Here is a 22,244-nt window from a genome sequence, read left to right on the forward strand (position 1 = left end):
AGCCCAATCCTACCGTTGCCATTACTGGAAATTCTACTAGTGCAAGTTAACTCGGAATTGGTCGGAATTGGGCCGAGTTTTACATGAGTCTCGTGCATGTTTGAGTTTCGACTCAGCAAAATTCAGATGAACAGTACTTGATTCGGCCGAATTTTCTGATTTTCCAGCCAAGTCAGCCGAGTTACACCAAGTTTACTCCGAGTTGAGCCGATTTCAAGAAAAAATTTCCAATTCTCACTAACATAGACTCAATCGGCGCAAAAATTTCAATTGGGGGCACTCGTGGAAAAACTGACATTAGAATCAGTTATTTACGCACATTAGGATAATAATTTAACCGATCTTGATCTGGGCGATACTAATACTAAACTAATATGGGTTAAACAACCTATCCTAATTCGAGTTTCCGCTGAAAAAAAGGAATTAGGATCGGTTGTTTCAAAAAACCGAACCTAATAGTACTATTAGGTTTGGTTATTTGAAACAACCGATCCTAATATATATATATATATATATATATATATATATATATATATATATATTTCTTTTTGCAGAACCAAAAAAAAAATGAATTAGGATCTGTTGTTTGGAAAAACCGATCTTAATAGTACTATTAGGATCGGTTATTTGAAACAACCGATCATAATCTTTTTTTTTTTTGAAGAACCAACAACAAAAAAAAGAAATTAGGATCGGTTGTTTCAAAAAACCAATCCTAATAGTACTATTAGTATCGGTTATTTGAAACAACTGATCCTAATCCTTTTTTTTTTCAGAACCAAAATTTTGTGAATCCAGATATAATTCATTACATATTATAACAAGAAATTTAAATCCAAAAATTTTAATTAACAAACATACAAGTGACTGATTGAGTTATTTCTTCAATTAATGTAAAGCATAATAATAAAAAAAAACAATAATTACCTCTTTTGCAATCACATCACTTGAGATTAGAAAAGACCCAAAAAATAAAAACAATGGAAACAATTAGATGGAAAAATACAAAAAAAAAGTGTTTTAAAAGTATAATAATAAGAAAATTAGATAAAGATAATACCGTGATAGTTGAGCGAGATGTCCTCAAGACTATTAAGTAACTTGAGCGAGATGTCCTCAAGACTATAAGACAATATACAAAGACTATTAATTAATTTTTGAAACAATAAAAAAAATTAAAAACTGACACAATTGAGCCGGAGGTGCGAGAGACTCGTCTTTGAGAGGGAGAGACGGAGACAGAGAGAGAGAGACACAGAGAGAGAGACGCTAAATTGAAAATGAGAGACACGAAATAAAAATAAGAACCCTAAGCAAGTTATATAGGGAGTTATCAGAATTGGTTATTTATTGAACCGATCCTAATAGTATTGAGACTCAGAATTTTTGGCTAAGTATAGAGGCACGAAATGAAAATAAACCCTAGTGCCAAATTAGAATTAGGATCGATTAATTCAAAAAAATCAATCCTAATAGTACTATTAGGATTGGTTATTTGAAATAACCGATCCTAATTTTTTTTTTGCAGAACCAACATTAAAAAAAAGAATCTGGATCGGTTGTTTCAAAAAACCAATCCTAATTCTTTTTTTTTTTTGCAAAACCAATATTAAAAAAAAAGAATTAGGATCGGTTGTTTTAAAAAACCGATCTTAAATTATTATTTTTTGCAGAATTATGATCGATTAATTCGAAAAAAATAAAATATAAATAAATAAATAAAAATAGAATCTTCTTTATACTCAGTGTAACAAAGTAATCATTTCCATTATATGTGGAGTGTGGTGCAACCTTTTCTTCTAAAACAGCTGCCCCAGAAACATTTGAAACAATAAATCCTTGGCATAGGGGGCTAAAGCAATCGTCTTCATTATTTATGAAGTGATGTCGTAACTCTTTATAACTTTGATTTGATTTGTCAGTTGGATATCACAAGTCTAAAGATAACACTAATTAAGGAGTTGGCCTTGATTCTTAATAATTTATTTTGTGCAGGGCAGGGTTTTCACAATCGAATCTCATTTGCAAAAGCGAGCAAAATTCTTGCAATGTAATACACCAATTAATAATATGATCTACGTGATAAATTCCTAGGTTAAGTACCACACTGACCTTTATTAATTATAGGGCTTATGCCCAATAAATACAGCGGAGTGGATATCAATCAGCGAGGAGAAGTACATGCATGTCAATGGAAATTGTGGTGTACTTAGTTTACATCATTAGCCCCTTGTTGTCTAGCTTAGTTATTGTTACCTTATTATATGTACTTTTGGAGTTTAGACTCATAGAAGCTTGGTTTATAGCTTGGTTGCTGTGCTTATTATGTAGTTACTTTGTTGATTTTTAGTTTATAAATGACATGCTTGTTGTTTTTTGATACTGCATATCTAAACATATATGCTTTGGTATCACTCATCCTGTAATTATGGTTTCATGATGAATGGCATGAGCCTCAGCCATTTTTAAAAAAGAAAAATAAGATCAAACATAATTGCACTAATAAAATTGAATTTTGTTTTCCAACTTTTTTTTCATGGCCCACAGCAAGTATCTGACTGGGAGTGTGGGTACTATGTGATGAAGAATATGGATTACATCATCCATGAAATCACAAGTGATTTTCCAAAGGTATGTCAACTTGTTTTTATCATGCACTGATTTTAAGTTTTTAATTAATTATAAATGCACTGTTTATTAATATGTTTTCATGTAAATATGCAGTCTCCGCTACCACACCTTCCATACATTTATGCAGAATTACACGAGGTTCATGTCCAATGGTGCAGGTACTTCTTGGAATGACAGCTTCCATTTTATGGGCATGATATTTATTTATAAAAAATGTTGGGTACATATATATGATATACATTTTTGTAGGTACTAGCTAGCTGAAACAATTAATGGTTGTGTTTTGAAAGATCCATTTGGTGTGTCCTGGGGGTTCTCTTAATTGGTTGCAACAGAACATTTGTATTAATGAATGATGGTACTTGGGTTAATTTAGTGTTGTACTATTCTCTATATATGTTTGTGGGTCTTCTATATTAATTATCTTGCTTAATTTGTTACATGTTATATATATAGATCTAGAGAAAGATTATATATATATAGAGAGAGAGAGAGAGAGAGATGGGCTATGGTGCATTGCAATGCATAGGCCATGGTGTGCATTGGACCATAAATCACCGATTCAAAGTCCAAATGACCAATCCAAACCGTTCATCTTGTTCTCCATATTAATATGTGCTTGGAGATCAAATTTTACATTTTTTGGAATTTTTTTACTATTTATTAAGCCACTTTGAAAATCGCTGATCCAACGGTGGCTTCTGATTTTACTGTTCCAAACAGTCACCGTTGGATCAGCGATTTTCAAAGTGGCTTAATAAATAGTAAAAAAATTCCAAAAAATGTAAAATTTGGTCTCCAAGCACATATTAATATGGAGAATAAGATGAACGGTTTGGATCGGTCATTTGGACTTTGAATCAGTGATTTATGGTCCAATGCACACCATGGCCTATGCATTGCAATGCACCATAGCTCATCTATATATATATATAGGAATTGGCTAGCATGCAATCCATAGCTAACTCCATATTTTGCTACGGACTTTTCTACCATCGGATTGCTTTAAAATCCGTGCACCAGGATGGAGCACTGGCTGCAAATGAATTGACGGAGACGGAAAAAAAAATGTGTTTCAAAAGCTCAGTTATCTAAAGTGCCCTCCCAGTGCGCCCCCCCCCCCCACCCCCCACCTCCCCTCATTCTCCCTCCTCCGTTAGGGTTTCGCCTCGGGGCTCTTTTCCCTTGTCACCCTCCGGCCCCGCGCCTATTTTGTGCGCTCCTCTTCACTGGCCCCGGATAGATTGTTCTCCAAATATTTTTTCCACATCATTCTTGCTATCTGCTCCATATCCACAAGCCGAAATCTCTATATATTTGGATCATGTCGTGTCGTGGAACAAACAAATCTTGTTGCTATCGGTAAGGCTGTCTCCTCCGTGCTATTCTCTCGCTCTTCTACTAATTTCGTAGATTTTTTGTAAATTTTGTGTGTTTTTGTTTGTCATAAATTTTAAGAACTGTAACTCTCTGTTTATACCTCATGTTTCATGTCCTCCAAACTTTTTTCAAAACCGATGTGTATCAAGTGCTTCTATTTTCACTTTCTTTTGCACGAATTTGAATCAACAGTTTCAGTAAACCCTATGTCAGATACAACTTAATTTTCTACATATGACTGATTAAGACCAAATTATCCATAAGTGCATAGTTGATCTTTTATGGGTACTGAACTGACTTAGGAAGAGATTACAATTGGTATAGTTTGGTACTAGAATCATGTACCGATTAGTGTTCATCCATATTCAATTTCAATTTGACAAATGTGAACAAATTGAGCACGTAATCATGTTGTTTTTTCTTTTCAAGGTATTGAATATGAAGTGCTTTAGTGAGTTTATTATTTCTTTTTAGTAGATTAAAAGGTTGTCTAATCTGACAAGAGGAGTTACAGTAGGAAATGTACTAGTTTGGTGGGGCTTGATTTTGTAATTTTTTTTTGCTTGTGTTTTCTTTGAGGAAATTATGAGGAACTGTGTCACCAAGCCCATTTTGACAAGAGGAGTTGTGCCAACCATTTTGACAAGAGGAACTGTGCCATCAAGTCCAATATCCTTGTGTAAATATAATTTTCTGAATGTGTTATATAAAATTTACTTAATATGGTTGTAAGCACTTTATTTTAATTTTCAGTTGGGCTGAATATGTGCTGTATATGTGGAATGTGTGTTGTTGGGTTGAATATGTGTTGTAATCATTTTTATTAGATTTACTTAGTTGCAGTTTTTAAATGTTCAATTCTCCTCAACAGTTCAATTTATGAGATGAATGTAATACATGAATGTGTGCTGGTACACTTTACCTTGTTAATATTTTTTTTGTAATTTTTTTGCTGGTACACTATTGGTATAGTTTATAATTTTGAACGTGCGCTTGTAAAATGAGTTTGAGTTAATTGTTGTTCTTCAGAATTAATGTGTCTTTTTAAAAAATGGAACAATTTATATTTAGGAATTAGGCATCATTGATGCACAAGGTATATATTAGGCACTGTTTTATTATCGTATTTTTCTAACAAGCCAACTTAAAAATCAAATTTAGAGAGATTTACTACACCATATTTTTTGTTTTTTTTTTATGAAAATATAGAGGAAATTCTATTCTAAATACATGCCAATTTCATATTTGTTTTGTTTTGTTTTATAACTAGGTTTAACAGGTGAGTATGCAGGGGCAGTCTGGTAAATTATTAAAAAAAAACATAAGTTTTGTATTTTTGAAAATGTGAACTTTGAAAATACCTAATAAATGACTAGAAAATCCAACAAATGTAAAATTTCGTTCTAGAGCCTTGTACCAGTCCTTGACTGCAGTAGGTCCATAGCAAATTCCGTAGTTAGCTATGGGTTGCATGCTAGCCAATTCCAATATATATCTATCTATATATATAGAGAAAAAGGTTAGGTACTCTACTTACATAAATATATGAGGGTATATGTTTATAAGTCATTTTTTCGTTTTCAAAATCCAAAAAGTTGATCTGAACTGTTAGATGTGATCTCTATATTGAAATGTGCTTGGAAACCAAATTTTACACTTTTCTGAATTTTTTACTATTTATTAAGCCACTTTGAAAATCGCTGATCCAACGGTGGCTTCTGATTTTACTGTTTTGTTAAGCCACCATTGGATCAGGGATTTTCAAAGTGGCTTAATAAATAGTAAAAAAATTCAGAAAAATGTAAAATTTGGTCTCTAAGAACATTTCAATATAGAGATCACATCTACTGGTTCAGATCGACTTTTTGGATTTTGAAAACAAAAAAATGACTTGTAAGCATATACCCTTATATGCTTATGTAAGTAGAGTAGCCAACCTCTCTCTATATATATATATATATATATATTGGTATATATAAATGGAGGCTAGCCCCTAATATAGGCATATATAATTAAATATATAAAAAGAAATCACCAACGGTCCAAAGTAATAACAGATGGCAAACTACGATAGGTAAACGCCAACTCAAACACATCCGATGGTGTAATACACTTTTGCTAACGGCTAATAACACCTAGAGACGATGGTGTTTCCATTTTAACAACATATTTAACAGCCGAAAAACTAATATTTTCGTCGGTCCCTAATTTCTAACAGATCGCGTTGGAGCTTAGCACCATCAGCTCATATCGATGGCGTATGGGAACACATTTTCTATCGGGGCGATATGCAATGGTTCGAAAGCCAATGGCGGAACGCGATTCCAACCGATATAAAAGGGTTTTTTTGTAGTAGTGTTCCATACACTAGTGGAAAATATGGAATCAGGATCGGTTATATATGCATATCAGTATCGGAATACAACCGATCCTGATGAAGGCGATACTGATACTATCAGGATCGGTTTCTTATTTTTTAAAGAACCGATCCAAATAGCAACTATTAGGATCGGTTGTTTATTATAACCGATCTTAATAGCAGTTATCTGGATCAGTTTTTCTTAACGAACCGATCATAATAGTTATATTCTGGATCGGTTCTTTAAAATAACCGATCCAAATTAATACCTATTAGGATCGGTTCCTTAGGTTAACCGATCCTAATTCTTAAAAAAAAATTTAAAAAAAAAAAAACTTTTAGGATCGGTTATTAAAAAATAACCGATCCTAAAAAAAAAAAACTTTTAGGTTCAGTTATTAAAAAATAACCGATCCTAAAAGTTTTTTTTTCATATCCTAATTCTTAAAAAAAAAAAATTTTAATTTTTTTTAAAAAATAACCGATCCTAAAATTTTTTTTTTTTCATATCCTAAAAGTTTTTTTTTTTTTAGATTTAGGATCAGTTATTTTAAACAACCGATCCTAATAGTAGTAATCTGGATTGGTTGTTTAAAATAACCGATCCTGATGTTTTATTGAAGCTAAAAAAAATATTTTTATTTATTTGAATAGCTTCCATATATATTTTGCTGGCCAGCATCCTAAATATTTTTTTTTTTTGCACAGTAAGAAGCAATAATCAAATATCATATACACATCCTAAATTAAATATGATACACATCTTAAATTATTACAAAAAATTCATGTTCATACAAAGTTTTGTGAAGCATTACATATTATAACAAGAAATTTAAATCCAAAAAAATTTAATTAACAAACATACAAGTGACTAATTGAGCTATTTCTTCAATTAACACACATTTATGCAATTAATGTAAAGCACAACAATAAAAAAATCAATAATTACCTCTTTTGCAATCACATCACTTGAGATTAAAAAAGACCCTAAAAACAAAAACAAAGGTAACAATTAGATGGAAAAATATTTTACAATAAAAATACAAAAAAAATATGTTTTTAAAGTATAATAATGAGAAAATTAGATAAAGCTAATACCGTGATAGTTGATCGGCCGGATGATTAAGTAACTTGAGCGAGATGTCCTCAAGACTGTAAAACAATATACAAACACCATTAATTAATTTTTGAAACAATAAAAAAAATTAAAAACTGACACAATTTTGCCGGAGGTGCGAGAGGCTCGGCTTTGAGAGGAAGAGACGGAGAGAAAAAGAGAGAGAGACACGGAGGAGAGGGAGAGATGGAGACAGAGAGAGAGAGAGACAAAGAGTACTGAGGATTTGAGAGGGAGATACGGAGACACACAGAGAGAAACGCTAAGTTGAAAATGAGAGGCGCAAAATGAAAATAAGAAGAACTCTAAGCAGGTTATATAGGGAGTTATCATTAGGATCGGTTGTTTATAAACAACCGATCCTGATACTATTTTCTTTTCTTTTTTTTTTTTTTTTGCGAAACCAACTTTGAAAAAATTCAATAGTCAAAATTCAAGTCATTGATGCATCATGCATCATTGTATAAAAAAATTCAATAGTCAAAATGACTTAAAAATGAAATATCAATGTCAAATAATTAATTATATTATCACATAAATTTTAATAATATAAATTACATTAATTTTCATCAAAAAAAATTTATAATTGAACCATATGCCATATACAACAGTCATATATATATTCTATTAATCACCACACTAATTACATATAACACAAATGCCTAATTACATATACTTCTCAATATTAAAATTACAAACATAAATATTTTAAAATATTGAAAAAAAACTAATTATAAAATGAAATTTGCTATCTCAATTTTGAAGTTGTCACTGTGCCATTTTGCTTTCAATCCGAAGAGAGCATTTTAGACTACATACAGCGCACCACACAAAGTTGGTTCTGCAAAAAAAAAAAATAGTATTAGGATTGGTTATTTGAAATAACTGATTCTAATACTATTTTTTTTTCAAAGTTGGTTCTGCAAAAAAAAAAAAAAAAAAGTATCAGGATCGGTTTTTTATAAAAAACCGATCCTGATACTATTTTTTTTTTCAAAGTTGGTTCTGCAAAAAAAGTTGAAAAAAAAATAATATCAGGATCGGTTTTTTATAAAAAAACCGATCCTGATACTATTAGGATCGGTTGTTTATAAACAACCGATCCTAATACTATTTTTTTTCTTTTTTTTTTTACTTTGCATAACCAACTTTGAAAAAAAAAACGTATTAGGATCGGTTGTTTCAAATAACTGATCCTAATAGTATCAGGATCGGTTGTTTTATAAATAACCGATCCTAATATATGCTAATTAGGATTGGGTGTTTGTTAGAATCGATCCTGATACTATCAGGATCAATTTTTAATAATAACCGATACTAAAAGTTCATAAATTAAGATCGGTTGACCAAGAAATCCGATCTTATTAGTTTTTAGGATCGGTTTTATTAATAAAAACGATCCAGATAGGTATTATCGGTTGTTTCTTATAGCCGATCCAGATAGGCCGATCCTGATTCCAGTTTTTCCACTAGTGATATAACATGAAAGAAGAGATGCAGCTTGCTTCTTTTTTATAATTATTAAAATTATTGATATTATATGTATATTTTTTCTGTATATTTTATGTATATTTTTTTTAATTATTTAAATTATTATTTTTTTCTTTCTAAAATTTATAATATAGTATTAACTCTTCTAAATTTTAACAACTCATCACACAAACGTTAAGTATGTATATTCAAATTTATTGACTTTAATAATAAAAATACATTTTAAATTTATAAAGTTTATTTATATAAAAGAATATATAACATGTATATGAGAAATATTTATTCTTCTAGTTTGTCCGTTTGTGAGACGGTAATTTAATTTAATACCTAACTTGTTTTGTACCAATTACAAACATATATCTTTTTTGAATTCTCCATTGAGAATTTTGTGGTACGCTCTAAACAGCGAAGGTTTTGCAGAATTTTTTTTTTTTTTCAAAATACTGACAGCGGCTGTCAGTTTTGCAGAAATATTAAAGACAATATAGGAAGAAATATATGACAAGTGCACTATATGAAGTCAAACTTTTTCGCATTTTATCACTCTGATTTTTCTTCCATGAGATAATTCTGCTTGTGAGCCCAATTACTTGAGTTCCATTTTGGGCCTGCATGGAAATAATTCATCTATGGATATTGTGTACCATCCAAGTAATTAAACTAAAATTAATTACTGCAAGCTCAGAGTACAAGGAAAAGAAGCTCATGTGACAATAAACTCTACTTAATTTCTGATTTATTTTTTTGTGACAACTCTTAACACCTCCTTTAAAATTTGGATCTCCTTGTTGCTCAATCCAGCTTATTCCCGGCCCGCTGTCGTTTTCCTATATTATCTTTATTCATCTGTTTATCAATTTACAAATGTATAACAAGTTAAAATCAAATCACAATTTTAACAAGGAAAATATATTTTACTTACCAATATATAATATATTAACTAGTGCAAACTCACCTTTGGAATAAAAAAGAATACAATGCTTGAGTAAAATCAGCAAGGAGGCTTGTCAGCAGGGGGAGGCAACATTGTTGCCTCAGTACTATTACCATCCTTTACAATAAACACAACATCCATTCCCCAGATTGCGTGTGTTTCATAGTGACAGTGCATGTACCAAACTCCTAATTTAATTGCAAAACCAAAATATGTGAGGATTAGTGTCTGAAAAACACCCAAAACAACAATTTGTAACAGTAACTAATCTACTATTTGATTAATTATGTCAAGCTATTTAAGTACTCTGGATCAACTATCTAATCTAATATTGCTAAACAGTCCGTTCTCATTGTAGTTGTGTAACACCTATGATTTTCAAAATTACATCAATAAAAAAATTCAATAAATTTGATATTAAATTAAACTTACCCGGATTAGTTGCCCTAAAGCGGATAGTGGCCCAACCGTTCGTCGGCACACCCAAAGTGTTCTGATATGGTGGATCGACCAAGTTGTAACTCAGAGGATCTGTTGTGTTGTTGAAATCGCCGTGTCCACTTCCAATGACATAGAAGCTGTAGCCGTGCAAGTGCACTGGATGGTTAATCTGTGTGTCTAATACGTTAGTATCCTGAAACACAATCTCTACAGTCGAGTTATACTCGACCACTTTCACTTTTGTCGATTTATCAACAAATTTCAGCTCCGCTTGATCTCTGACATCAGTAAAATTGAAGAAGCGTGGTGGTATGTCAGGGAAGTCAGTGGTGTATACACCAGCAATAGAATAGTAATATGCATCTAGCACATCAATTTTCGGGTTTTGAAAACTAACATTGTTCAAACTAGCAGCAAATCTAGTACCGTTTGAACCAGCGCATGAGTTGTTAGGGCACAATGCTTCATTCACAGATAACGTGATATACATTTTGACATCGACAGTTTGAGTTACAACAGCTGGGTCATCTGAGTTGGCCAGCGAGCGAAGACCGCTAGTGAACGCGGCTGCTGCATTAGTGTCATTGGATTTTGGTGTGGAGGTGTCAACCGGTTTTATTGATGGCGTGGAATTATTAGTTTTGTATTCTAGAATAGCTACAGTCCTGTTGCCAAATCTAGGGACTGAAGAACTTGCATCAAAGAATGGAGACGCGATGATGTAATAACGGAAGGGGGAAGATGAGTTTTGGTATTGATTTGCCCATAAGAGGAGGTCCATCGTTTGGCCCGGGGTGATCATGATAAATTCATTCACATAAGGCTTTGTATAGCTACCATCAATTGCAACCACCGTTACATTGTGGCCAGAAACCACAAAAAAGAACTCATTTTCCATCGCTGCATTTATTAAACGGAGGAGGTACATTTTGCCTTGTTGAACTTGTACCTTAAAAGTGTCTGCAACAAAAATAAATATGAAAAATATATGTAGTTACACCACAATGTATTTCAAAAAGGTAATAATTTTGGTTGCTAATTTTTGTATAAATTCATGAAGTAACAACTAACAAACATTGTCAAATAGAAACTCCATCTTATGAAGCATTAAAAACTTGGATTATAACTAAACATGTTGTTGTATCAGGAACAATAAATTACCATTTGATGAGCATGGCATGAAGTCACCAGGCTGTCCATTGATGGTGTTGGCATCAGACAGATCGAACTGACCACCATACACAACTGCAGTTTCGTAGACATCTGTTATGTTTTTGTTCCACCACTCTCCTAGAATCAGCGTGAATTCTTTATGGGGTTTGAGGAAGGGAAAGGTGGTTCCGAGCTTCGGGTAAATAACAATAGCACCGTGAACAGTAGCACGATCAAATTCGCTATGTGCGTGCCACCACAGTGTGCCTTCTTCTTCTGTAAATTGGATCCGTTGTGTGTATTTGGATCCTTGCTGGATAGGGCACTGGGTAATGTATTCCGGTCCATCTGCCCACGGGTCCCTCGGCTGGTGTACGCCATGCCTATAGAAATTAGATGAATTAATAGTGCAAATAACATATTCTTTATGCATGTATTATGTCTGTATATATAGTACCAGTGGATGGTGATGTTCTTGTTCCCTCTATTGATGATATTTACATAGACTATGTCGCCTTTGCGAGCGGAGATAGTGGGTCCCGGATATGATCCATTGACAGTTAGAATGTTCTTTGTGTGACAGAGCCGGGTGTAGGTAGCTTCTTGAATCTGTTTAAGAGAAAAACCAAAATAGTTTATACATATCAAGTTACAAAAGTTCATACTTCATGTTATCGATATAAATAAATTTTATTTTGGACTGGTACCAATCACTACATGGGTTTGTGATGCATACTTGCTAGAAAAACATAGAAGATTTGACTATTTTTTTTAAGTTCATATTGTTTCCTTTGGGAAGCGCTGGAGTGTATTTTATTGTTTAATTGTGTTATATGTAAACCAAAGCCTGAATCGGATGATGACAAGCCGGTTTTCTAGTAATTTTCTCGCCTGAGCGAATTTTTTCCTGAAACTCGTCTGACTCGTGTTAATCTTGTGACTGTCAGTGATGTAGCGATTGTGAATTCGAATTGAAATGTAGTATTAAGTTAGAGAGATGAGTGAATTTGAGGAAAATAAAGACAATATATAATGGCGGCACTGCGATATAGAACAAGAGAAAAGCTTAGAAATTAGTTCATTAATCCTTGAATTGGTTCCATACACAGTTTTTTATAATTATAATTCTCAATCGGGTTTCTAATATATTTTTATACGTATGGATTGAATTGTACATTTGTACCACTGAACTATGAAAAATATGATTTGTAATTTTTCTCAGGAAAAACTTTTCTGAGAACCAAAAAATTAAGGTTTTGTAGGAACCAATTGAAGATATTAAGAATATCAAATCAGATCCAATATGTGACAATTCTTAACAAGTTTGGAGTGTACAGCTGTGTACATCTTTGTATCCTATTATGTGTCAAATCTAGTGTAATTCGGAAAGAGTAACAGCAATATTGCATATTGTAATTTAGGAAAGAGTGTAACGGCTAATTTACAATTAGCCTATATAACATCATGTATAGCCTGTAACAATTCACTAATATACAAAATCAATTTCTTTTATATTAAATTTCGTATCAGAACCTGACAACTGTCCCCCCAGATTCAATCCCTGGTTATCTTTGATCACAGCTAGTTCATTTATAACTGGCACTAGTTGGCGCGTGCAAATCTTTAAATCTTGCATATTAAGAAAAGAAAAAACAACAACACGAATATAACTAATCAAAATACTAAATTATGGATCTCATTTGAAAGAGAAAGTCGAGTAGAAGACGTTGGTAGTGTTAGATTTACAAAATTCATAACATATCGTCGGAAAAATGGACGAGACTAGTTGAAGATATAAAAAGAGTTGGGCAATTCTTTAAAAGGTTCGAAGTGCAGTCTTTATACCAATGATATGAATATATAAATTTCAAAAGTATTGCATCATTGATCTCATTTGAAAGAGAAAATCAACTAGAAAATATTTGTAGTTTTAGATTTGTAAAAGTTACTGACAAATCGTCGAAAAAAATGAATGAGATTGATCAGAGGAAAAAAAGAGTCATGAATTTTTTTTCGTTTCGGTTTAGAGTAGATTCAGAACAAAATAGTTAGAAGTTGAACTAGTTGACAAATACGTTCAGAGATGGATGCTTGGGGGCATATCATTTTCAATTTATAGAAAAACATGAATTTTTTATCTGAGTGAGCTAGTAGCTATCAAGTCTTTTGTTAGATGACACTGTGGCAACAAGAAAATAATATATAGAAAAGCAAAGTGTTGAGAATGAAGCACAAGTCAGACCCGTTAAGCTTTAGACCTGTTTAGAATTAAATAGAGCTACTAGTTATAAAAAGTTACCGTTAGTATTGTAGCTTACTAGGCATATTACCGTTGTATTTATTTTTCTCCAACTATATAAGGAGCCCACTGTACAAGTTAGATTAAGAATGAAATATACAATTTCTCATTCATCTTCTCTGTCTCAAACTCATAAATTCAACATGGTATCAAAGCGGAATTAAAATCCTGACTCAAGACAAAAAATCAAACAATTAAAATCACAGATAAGAACTGTGACTTTGGAAAAAACTGAGCATCTGTTCAGCAAATCTGCAACAGCATCAGCAGCTGAAAACCGAAAAAATCAAATCACCAAAGAGCAGTACAGCTAACAAAGAACTGTACCAGCCACCCAAACCGACAAAACCCCTCATACCAGTAAATTGGTACAACAACAAAAAGGGGGAGGGGCAAAATTAGCAAAACCAGAAAGAAGGAGATCAGTGAATACCAGAAAAATCAGTAAACAAAACCCAAATCTAAAAAAAAAACAAAAGAAAAAGCCCTTATGGAAATCATGAGTTGCCTCCAAGAGGTAATTATTAAATATCTGTCGTCCACAGCCAATCCCTCTGAAATCAACAAACCCAAAAGCTCGCATCTCTCCGATAATTCCAGGGCCGAAGCAGTCGGCGTTGCAAAACCGAGCCCTAACCTTACGGTCGAAATACGGGGAGATCAAACAACCATTCAATGTGAAAATTGCAAGGAGGGTCATAGAAATGATGGATGTTGGTTTCTCCACCCACATCTTCGACCGAAGGCGCCAAGGCGAGGTGGAGATCGGAGACAGGGGGAGCGAGGCGGCTATGGAGAGGACAAGAAAAAGGGTTTTTCCGCGGAGTTGAACTCAGAGAGAGAAGGAAATAAAAGAGATGGTTCGGATCTGATGAGGCAAGAACCAAAAAATGATTTGATGAGATTGGGCTCTCTGGATCAACTGAGGCACTTCATTCAACAACTATCTACGTTGCTTGATAAAAATCAACACAAGTCATCTGGTATTGTTGCAAACTTATCTCTTTCATTAAATAAAACTAAATGGATTCTAGACTCTGGAGCAACTGACCATATGACCGAAAATAAGAATTTATTAAGTGATTTTAGAAAATACGAAACTAAACAATTTGTTACGGTTGCAAATAGTGAAAAAATGGAAATCATTGGAGAGGGTTCAATAAATATTTTCTCAAAAATAATTCCAAATGTCTTGTATATAAAAGATTGTGCATCAAATTTATTATCCATAAGTAAAATCACAAAAGAATTAAATTGTGAACTTATTTTTTCATCAAAAAAGATGTTATTTCAAGAATGGATAACAAAAAATATAATTGGTGAAGGATATTTGGAAAATGGACTCTATTTTTTGAATGAAGAAAAATTTAATTTCAATGCTTAAAAGGAAGAAATGAGCATTCTTTGGCATAAAAGAATTGGACATCCTTCCGATAAAATCTTAAAAAGTCTTTTTAATTTTTCTAGTTTAAATAATAATGATTGTGAAATATGTAAATTAGGAAATCATACTAGATTACCTTTTAATTTATCAAGTAGTAAAAGTGAAAAACCTTTTGATTTAGTACATTCGGATGTATGGGGCCCCGCTCCAATTAACTCTTTTAATGGATACAAATATTTTGTTATCTTTATAGATGACTTCTCTAAAACAACTTGGTTATATTTATTAAAAAATAAAAGTGAAGTGTTTTCACAATTTTTAGATTTTTATAACTTCATAGGAAATCAATATGAAGCAAAAATTAAAACTTTTAGATCCGATAATGGAACGGAATTTATAAACCAAAATTTCTCAAATTTTTTCAAAGAAAAAGGGATTTTTCATCAAACAACATGTGTCTATACACCCGAACAAAATGGTGTCTCCGAAAGGAAAAATAGATATTTGCTTGAAATGACTCGGGTACTTTTATTTCAAAACAATGTACCAAAATCTTATTGGTCGGATGCCGTTCTTACCGCAACATATTTGATTAATAGATTGCCAAGTGCTAATTTAGATTATAAGAGTCCATTAGATATTCTTTACAAAAGAAAACTCAACATTGAGCATTTACGAATTTTTGGTTGCACATGCTATGTACACAAAAATAAAGAAGACAAGTTGGATTATACCTCAATTAAAGCGATTTTTTTGGGTTACTCATCACAAAAAAAGGGATACAAATGTTATGACCCAATAAATAAAAAATTGTACATCTCTAGAGGTGTAACTTTTTTTGAAAATGAGTCATATTACAAAGAAAAAATTTATGAGGAAAATATTATAGAGCCTCTTAAGGAAATTACATTTCCTTATTTTAACTCACCAAGAGAAGAGGTAAGACCAATAGAAAATGAGGTTGCACCCGAAACCGAAAATGAAAATGAAAGTGTAAATCATGAAGAAATAGAGGAAATTTCTTCAAGTGAGGAAAATAGAAATGTTGAAGAAGCACCTTTGAGAAGGTCAATTCGAACAACACAACCCTCAACGAGGCTAAGGGATTTTATAACCTACAAGGTACAATATCCTATACAAAATTTTATTACATATGGTAATGTATCCTCCAACCATAGAACCTTCTTAACCTCAATTGAGAAAGGACAAGAACCAAATCAATATGAGGAAGCCATGAAAAATCCCGTGTGGAACAAAGCCATGAAAGAAGAGTTGAAAGCTCTTGAAAAAAATAAAACTTGGGTAATTGTTCAATTACCAAAAGATAAAAAACCCGTAGGTTGTAAATGGATATACAAAATTAAATACAATAGCGATGGCACCGTAGAACGGTACAAAGCTCGCTTGGTTGCCAAAGGATATACTCAAACTTACGGTATATACTATTATGAAACATTTGCACCCGTGGCTAAAATGAATACCGTAAGAATTTTATTTTCTATTGCGGTAAACCAAGGTTGGAAATTGTACAAAATGGATGTTAAAAATGTTTTTCCTTCAAGGAACACTTGAAGAAGAGGTATATATGTCCTTACCTCCCGGTCATGAAAAAGAAAAAAAATTGTGATTTAGTTTGCAAATTGAAGAAATCAATTTATGGATTGAAGCAATCTCCAAGAGCATGGTATGACAAACTAAGCACTCATTTAATTTCTTTTAATTTTAAAATTAGTAGTGCCGATCATTCTTTATTTACTAAAATTGAAGGAAATAACACTACCATTATTCTAGTATACGTTGATGACATTATAATCACCGGAAACAACCAAGAAGAAATCAATAAAATAAAAATTCACTTGAAGGAAAAATTTGACATCAAAGACCTTGGTTATTTAAAATATTTTCTAGGAATAGAAATAGCACATTCCAAAAATGGTCTCTTTATTTCTCAAAGAAAATATATCCTAGATTTGTTAAAGGAAACCGGTAAATTAGGTTGTAAACTGACATCAACACCAATAGACGGTAGGCATAAATTGAATAGTGAAGAAGGTGAACCATTAGATGATATAAATCAATTTCAAAGACTTGTGGGAAAATTAATATACCTAACCGTAACTCGACCGGATATATCATTTTCCGTAAGCCAAATTAGTCAATTTATGCATTCTCCAAGAACACCCCATTTGGAGTCAATAAATAGAATTTTAAAATATTTAAAAGGAACACCCGGAAAAGGGATTTTTATGAAGAATAACAATTCTAATAATGTGTGTGGCTATTCCGATGCAGATTGGGCCGGAAGTTTTGATAGAAAATCGACAACCGGCTTTTGCACATATGTAGACGGAAATTTAGTCACATGGAAAAGCAAGAAACAAAGTGTCGTGGCAAGATCAAGCGCCGAGGCGGAATATCGAGCCATGGCATCCACCGCAAGCGAGCTAACTTGGATCAAACAACTTCTTGCGGACGTTGGAATTAAAATTCAATAACCAATAAAAATGTTTTGTGATAACCAAGCGGCACGACACATAGCAACCAATCCGGTGTTTCATGAAAGAACGAAACATATCGAAGTGGATTGTCACTTCATTAGAGAAAAAATTCAAGCAAAAGAAATTGAAACTCCATTTGTGAGAAGTGAAGAACAATTGGCGGACATATTCACAAAGGGTTTAGATCCGAAACAATTTGAAGAAAATCTAAGCAAGTTAGGGTTGATCGATATCTACACGCCTAACTTGAGGGGGAGTGTTGAGAATGAAGCACAAGTCAGACCCGTTAAGCTTTAGACCCGTTTAGAATTAAATAGAGCTACTAGTTATAAAAAGTTACCGTTAGTATTGTAGCTTACTGTATAGGATAGGCATATTACTGTTGTATTTATTTTTCTCCAACTATATAAGGAGCCCACTGTACAAGTTAGATTAAGAATGAAATATACAATTTCTCATTCATCTTCTGTGTCTCAAACTCATAAATTCAAGACAAAGGTATAAAAAAAAGAGCATGCAACAAGGTTTTTATAAGAGGCATCAAACAACATCAAAGAATGCAACCTGCATGATAATACGACATGAGTGAGGCTACGGTACTTCAAAATATGAAACGGCACCATGCTATGAATTAATTATATATATATATATATATATATATATATATATATATATATATATCCGCTTAAAATTAAAAGTTCAAACAATTGATTCGAAGAGTTCAAAATAATCTCCATATAAAAATATCACATGATCTAAAGATTTTGAAACCCCAAAAAATAGTGATTTTCAACCTGTCTAAAAAATGAAAATTTAAACTCCAAACATATTTTAATATGGAGATTATCTTAAGTGATTCGGATCAACTGTTTAGAGATATATTTTTTTTATAAATAGAATCAAATTTAAATATTTCAACGAAACAAGCATGCTGGAGCTGTTTCCAAAACAAAACTCCACCAACTATCCAGGCAGTAAGTATGATGGAGCAAAGTAGTTTCTACCTCCACTAATCTTGTGGATCGGTGTGAAGCTATTTTCATAACAATCGAATCCAACATGTTTATTTCGTTCAAATAGTTAAATTTGATGATATTTTAAAAAAAAATTCTGTTTAGAATTTACAAACTGAGATAGATCAATAGTAGACTGATTCACACTTTTCAAAATACCATAGCCTCACTCATTCCTTTTATGCACGTATAGTGCCTTAATCAAGGGGTGAAAACAGAGGGAATTCTGAGTGGATAATGCTAATATCAAATTTGTATCCGTCTTTGAATGAGCAGGTAGGAATAAGAATACATATAGTAAACAAATGTCAAAATTTAAAACAAAATCTAATACAGATACAAAGCAGATAACTTACAAATACATATTCATAAATAAATAATTGTCAGATAATCAACAAAAAATAAATATGACAGAGAAAAATTGCTGTCTGGACCTATCATGCTTATATAAATAAAAGTTTATAAAAACACATATGTCAGATGCAAATTATAAAGGTGGTCTAAGTCTATCATGGGTGGTTAGAATTCGGAAAGAATTTTCCGCAAGTAATATAATTGGCTCCTCCCAAGTAGCTGTCGAGGTCGCCTATCATGAGTTCCGGTCCGGTTTTTAATTAGTTCCACAATGTATATTAAAGTCTAAGTTGAAAAGTCTAGCTCTCAATTATAGTAAGTTCTATTTCTCAAGTCCTATATTTCTTTTGAAAATTTTATATTATTTCTTGAATATTCAATCTATAACTCGTGAATTTAAAAAATATAAAATAACAATTATACAAGACATTGTGAATTGTGATAGCTGAGAAATCACTTACAACAAAAGTACGGTGATGAATCTTGGCTCCACAGGGGATGGATAACAAACAACATAGCATTAGACCAACGGCTATTGGCCATAACGAGAAAAGCTTACTAAAAAACATGGTGCTTGAAAATTAAAAATAAACCAAAAACAATATTGCTCAATATTTTCTTGGGTTGTTTCCTTCCTCCGAGGAGACTGTTAGAGCAATATTAGTTATAATAATTTGGTTTAGTGAGTTTTAGAGAACATCCATTGGTGGTTTTTATAGGAATTCCAAAAACATGTTTGATTACGAGGGGTCACATGACCTACAGTAATACCTCACCATTGAAATAATGTAGTTTTCTTATTTACTGATAATCATGTTGCGTGTAGGGGTGTCAATGACACACGTTTACCCTATCCGTATCGTATTCGATAAGACGGGTATGGGTAAGGTTTTTTTTTCGTTAGTTTATTGAATATAGATATGGGTAAAGATTTTTTTTCGTTAGATAAACGGGTATGAGTATGGGTAAAGGTTATTTCATATCCGTTAGGTAACGGGTAATTATATGAAATATATTATATATAAATATACCAATATTATATCCAATTTATTTAATTTTCTTCTTTCATATTGCTGTATGCCTGTATCAACGCTGGAGACATATATATCAACGAATTCATTTCCTTGTTTTCTTCCTTATTCATTGTTATTGCCTTTTTCTCAATTCCGCAAATGGAAATATTTCATGTTTCAAAGAAAATATATGCTCACCTTATTTTCTGACAATAATGTATTGTTTGGTCCAAATGAGTAATCCATTAATGTCAGCTCAGGTGTTAGCATCTGAATTTTGCATCACATGTCAGCTTTCTGAAGGTTATACTATGAATATATATATATTTTATAATTGAACAAGATGAAAGTAGGGTATGAATAAGATCAATTCTTAGTTAATATAAGTATGAAAATGGTTCCACCTCCACGTATCGTACCCATAGACACCCCTAGTTGCGTGTCTTCAATTTATATATTTTTTTCTTTTTTCAAGGATGCCCCACACCTTTTTGTTTGTGTTACATTTTTTTCCTCTCACTGTTTTGACGCAGAATTTTTTTATATACCCGCCGTTAGCTTTGTTAATTTACCTATTCCAGTTTGTTAGTTCGTCTTTTTTTTTTATTTTAACATCCTAAACCTTAGAGTGGTTGTTAAATTTTTACCTGAAATATATAGAGATTCACTGGTTAAAAGAGTTAAATTTCACCTTAAATTAACCACCCTAAACAAGAAAATAATTAAATCTGCTATCAAACTTGACATAACCTGTACATCGCAACATATCTGAGGTTAACAACTTGCAGATTTCTAGATCTTTGCAGTGTATTGAAAAAACACGGCATGCTGGGACTCACAGCCAATGACAAGCATGGACGAATTCAGAATTTTCTTGAGAGGGCAAAAAATATCAAATCGGATTTAATAGTTAATCAGGTACGTTTAAACTCATTAACTAATTAAGTACTAGATGAAAAATAATTCTTTGACTTATACTTTATAATGTTCTGACTTGTAATTTCTAATACTCTAACTTATAATTCTATAGTAGTACTTCACCATTAAAATAATGTGAGTAATTATGGTTCGAAAAATCGGCCGATTCCGAGTCAACTCGAAGTCGGACAAGACCGGGCTGAGTTTTACCCAAGTCTCTCTCCTATGTGAGTTTCTCAGAAAAAATCGGATGAACAGTGCTTGACTCGGCCGATTTTCTGATTTTCCGTCCGAGTTTACTCCGAGTTTAACCGATTCAAAGCAAAAATTTCGGATGAACAGTGCTGGACTATGCTATGTCATTCAAGTTTCATAGAGGGGAGTCTCAATCGCAGAAATTTCATTTGGGGGTCTCAAATCTAAATTGACGCAGGCGTAGGAGAAGGAATCTAAATCGGCGCAGTCCCATTCAATTTGAGTGAAAGGCGGAGGAGAAGAAATGAGAAGGGGAAGAAATAAGTGTGCAGGAAGGAGACGAGATGGGTCTGCCCAGGAGTTTGGATTTGCGGAAAATTACAATCCCGTCCTTCTTAATTTTACTATTTTTCAACTTTACATATTTTTTTTTTAGTGAAAGGCCCTGGCATGTATTTTTTTTTAGAGAAGGAAAGTTTCACTTAGAACCCTGATTTGTTCAGTATTTACAAAAAACACGTGGCGGAACTCAAGATGCATTTAATTAGGCTGTAGATGAAGGGATGGGGTTTACGCAATGTTATCAGAACTGGACGGGACATCAAATCGCTAAAGCTTTGGTTCAATGGTTCACTGGTCGGACCGGTGGTTCAACCGGTTCAATTGCTGATTTATTTAATAATACTAAATATATTAATAAATAGACATGTTATTGTCCAAATAAAATGAAAGTATTATCTCTTGATTAATTTAGCTAAGTGCAAGGATATAAAAATGTATATTTTAAACTAACATCAAATAAAAGTTTAATTTGTCCAATGAATAACAAAATCAGCAATAAAGCTAAATAACTAAAAATTCAATTTCAAAACTGAATAAATTGACATTCAATAATCAAATGTGTATCTTTTAACATTTTTTTCTCAATTTTTTTTATAGAACCTAAATCTATCCAATTAAGTCAGTAAGATACATTCTCATATGCAACATTCTGATTTTTATTATTATTAATAATTTAAGATTTAAAAAAACACTAAATAGGAAAGTGAAAACCAACTCTATATT

General features: G+C 32.4%; 1 protein-coding gene across 4 annotated transcripts in view; it reads right to left on the reverse strand.

The window, feature by feature from the left end:
* Positions 1 to 9,613: 9,613 nt before the first annotated feature.
* The window catches only part of LOC144560520 (putative laccase-9), a 54,831-nt gene continuing 42,200 nt past the window's right edge, over positions 9,614 to 22,244 (reverse strand). For 2 of the 4 annotated variants that reach the window (XM_078309743.1, XM_078309742.1), the window contains exons 2-5: positions 11,963 to 12,114; positions 11,515 to 11,888; positions 10,345 to 11,313; positions 9,890 to 10,100 (exon numbers count right to left, since the gene is read on the reverse strand). In XM_078309743.1, the coding sequence (XP_078165869.1) occupies positions 9,970 to 10,100; positions 10,345 to 11,313; positions 11,515 to 11,888; positions 11,963 to 12,114 (1,626 nt within the window). In that variant the 3' untranslated portion in view covers positions 9,890 to 9,969. Of the gene's footprint in view, positions 9,825 to 9,889; positions 10,101 to 10,344; positions 11,314 to 11,514; positions 11,889 to 11,962; positions 12,115 to 19,514; positions 19,736 to 22,244 lie in introns of those variants that run through there. The other 2 variants (XM_078309740.1, XM_078309739.1) reach the window with 2 other exon arrangements.

This window comes from Carex rostrata, chromosome 10, assembly GCF_964058835.1.
Source record: "Carex rostrata chromosome 10, lpCarRost1.2, whole genome shotgun sequence".
In the NCBI taxonomy this organism is placed as follows: domain Eukaryota; kingdom Viridiplantae; phylum Streptophyta; class Magnoliopsida; order Poales; family Cyperaceae; genus Carex; species Carex rostrata.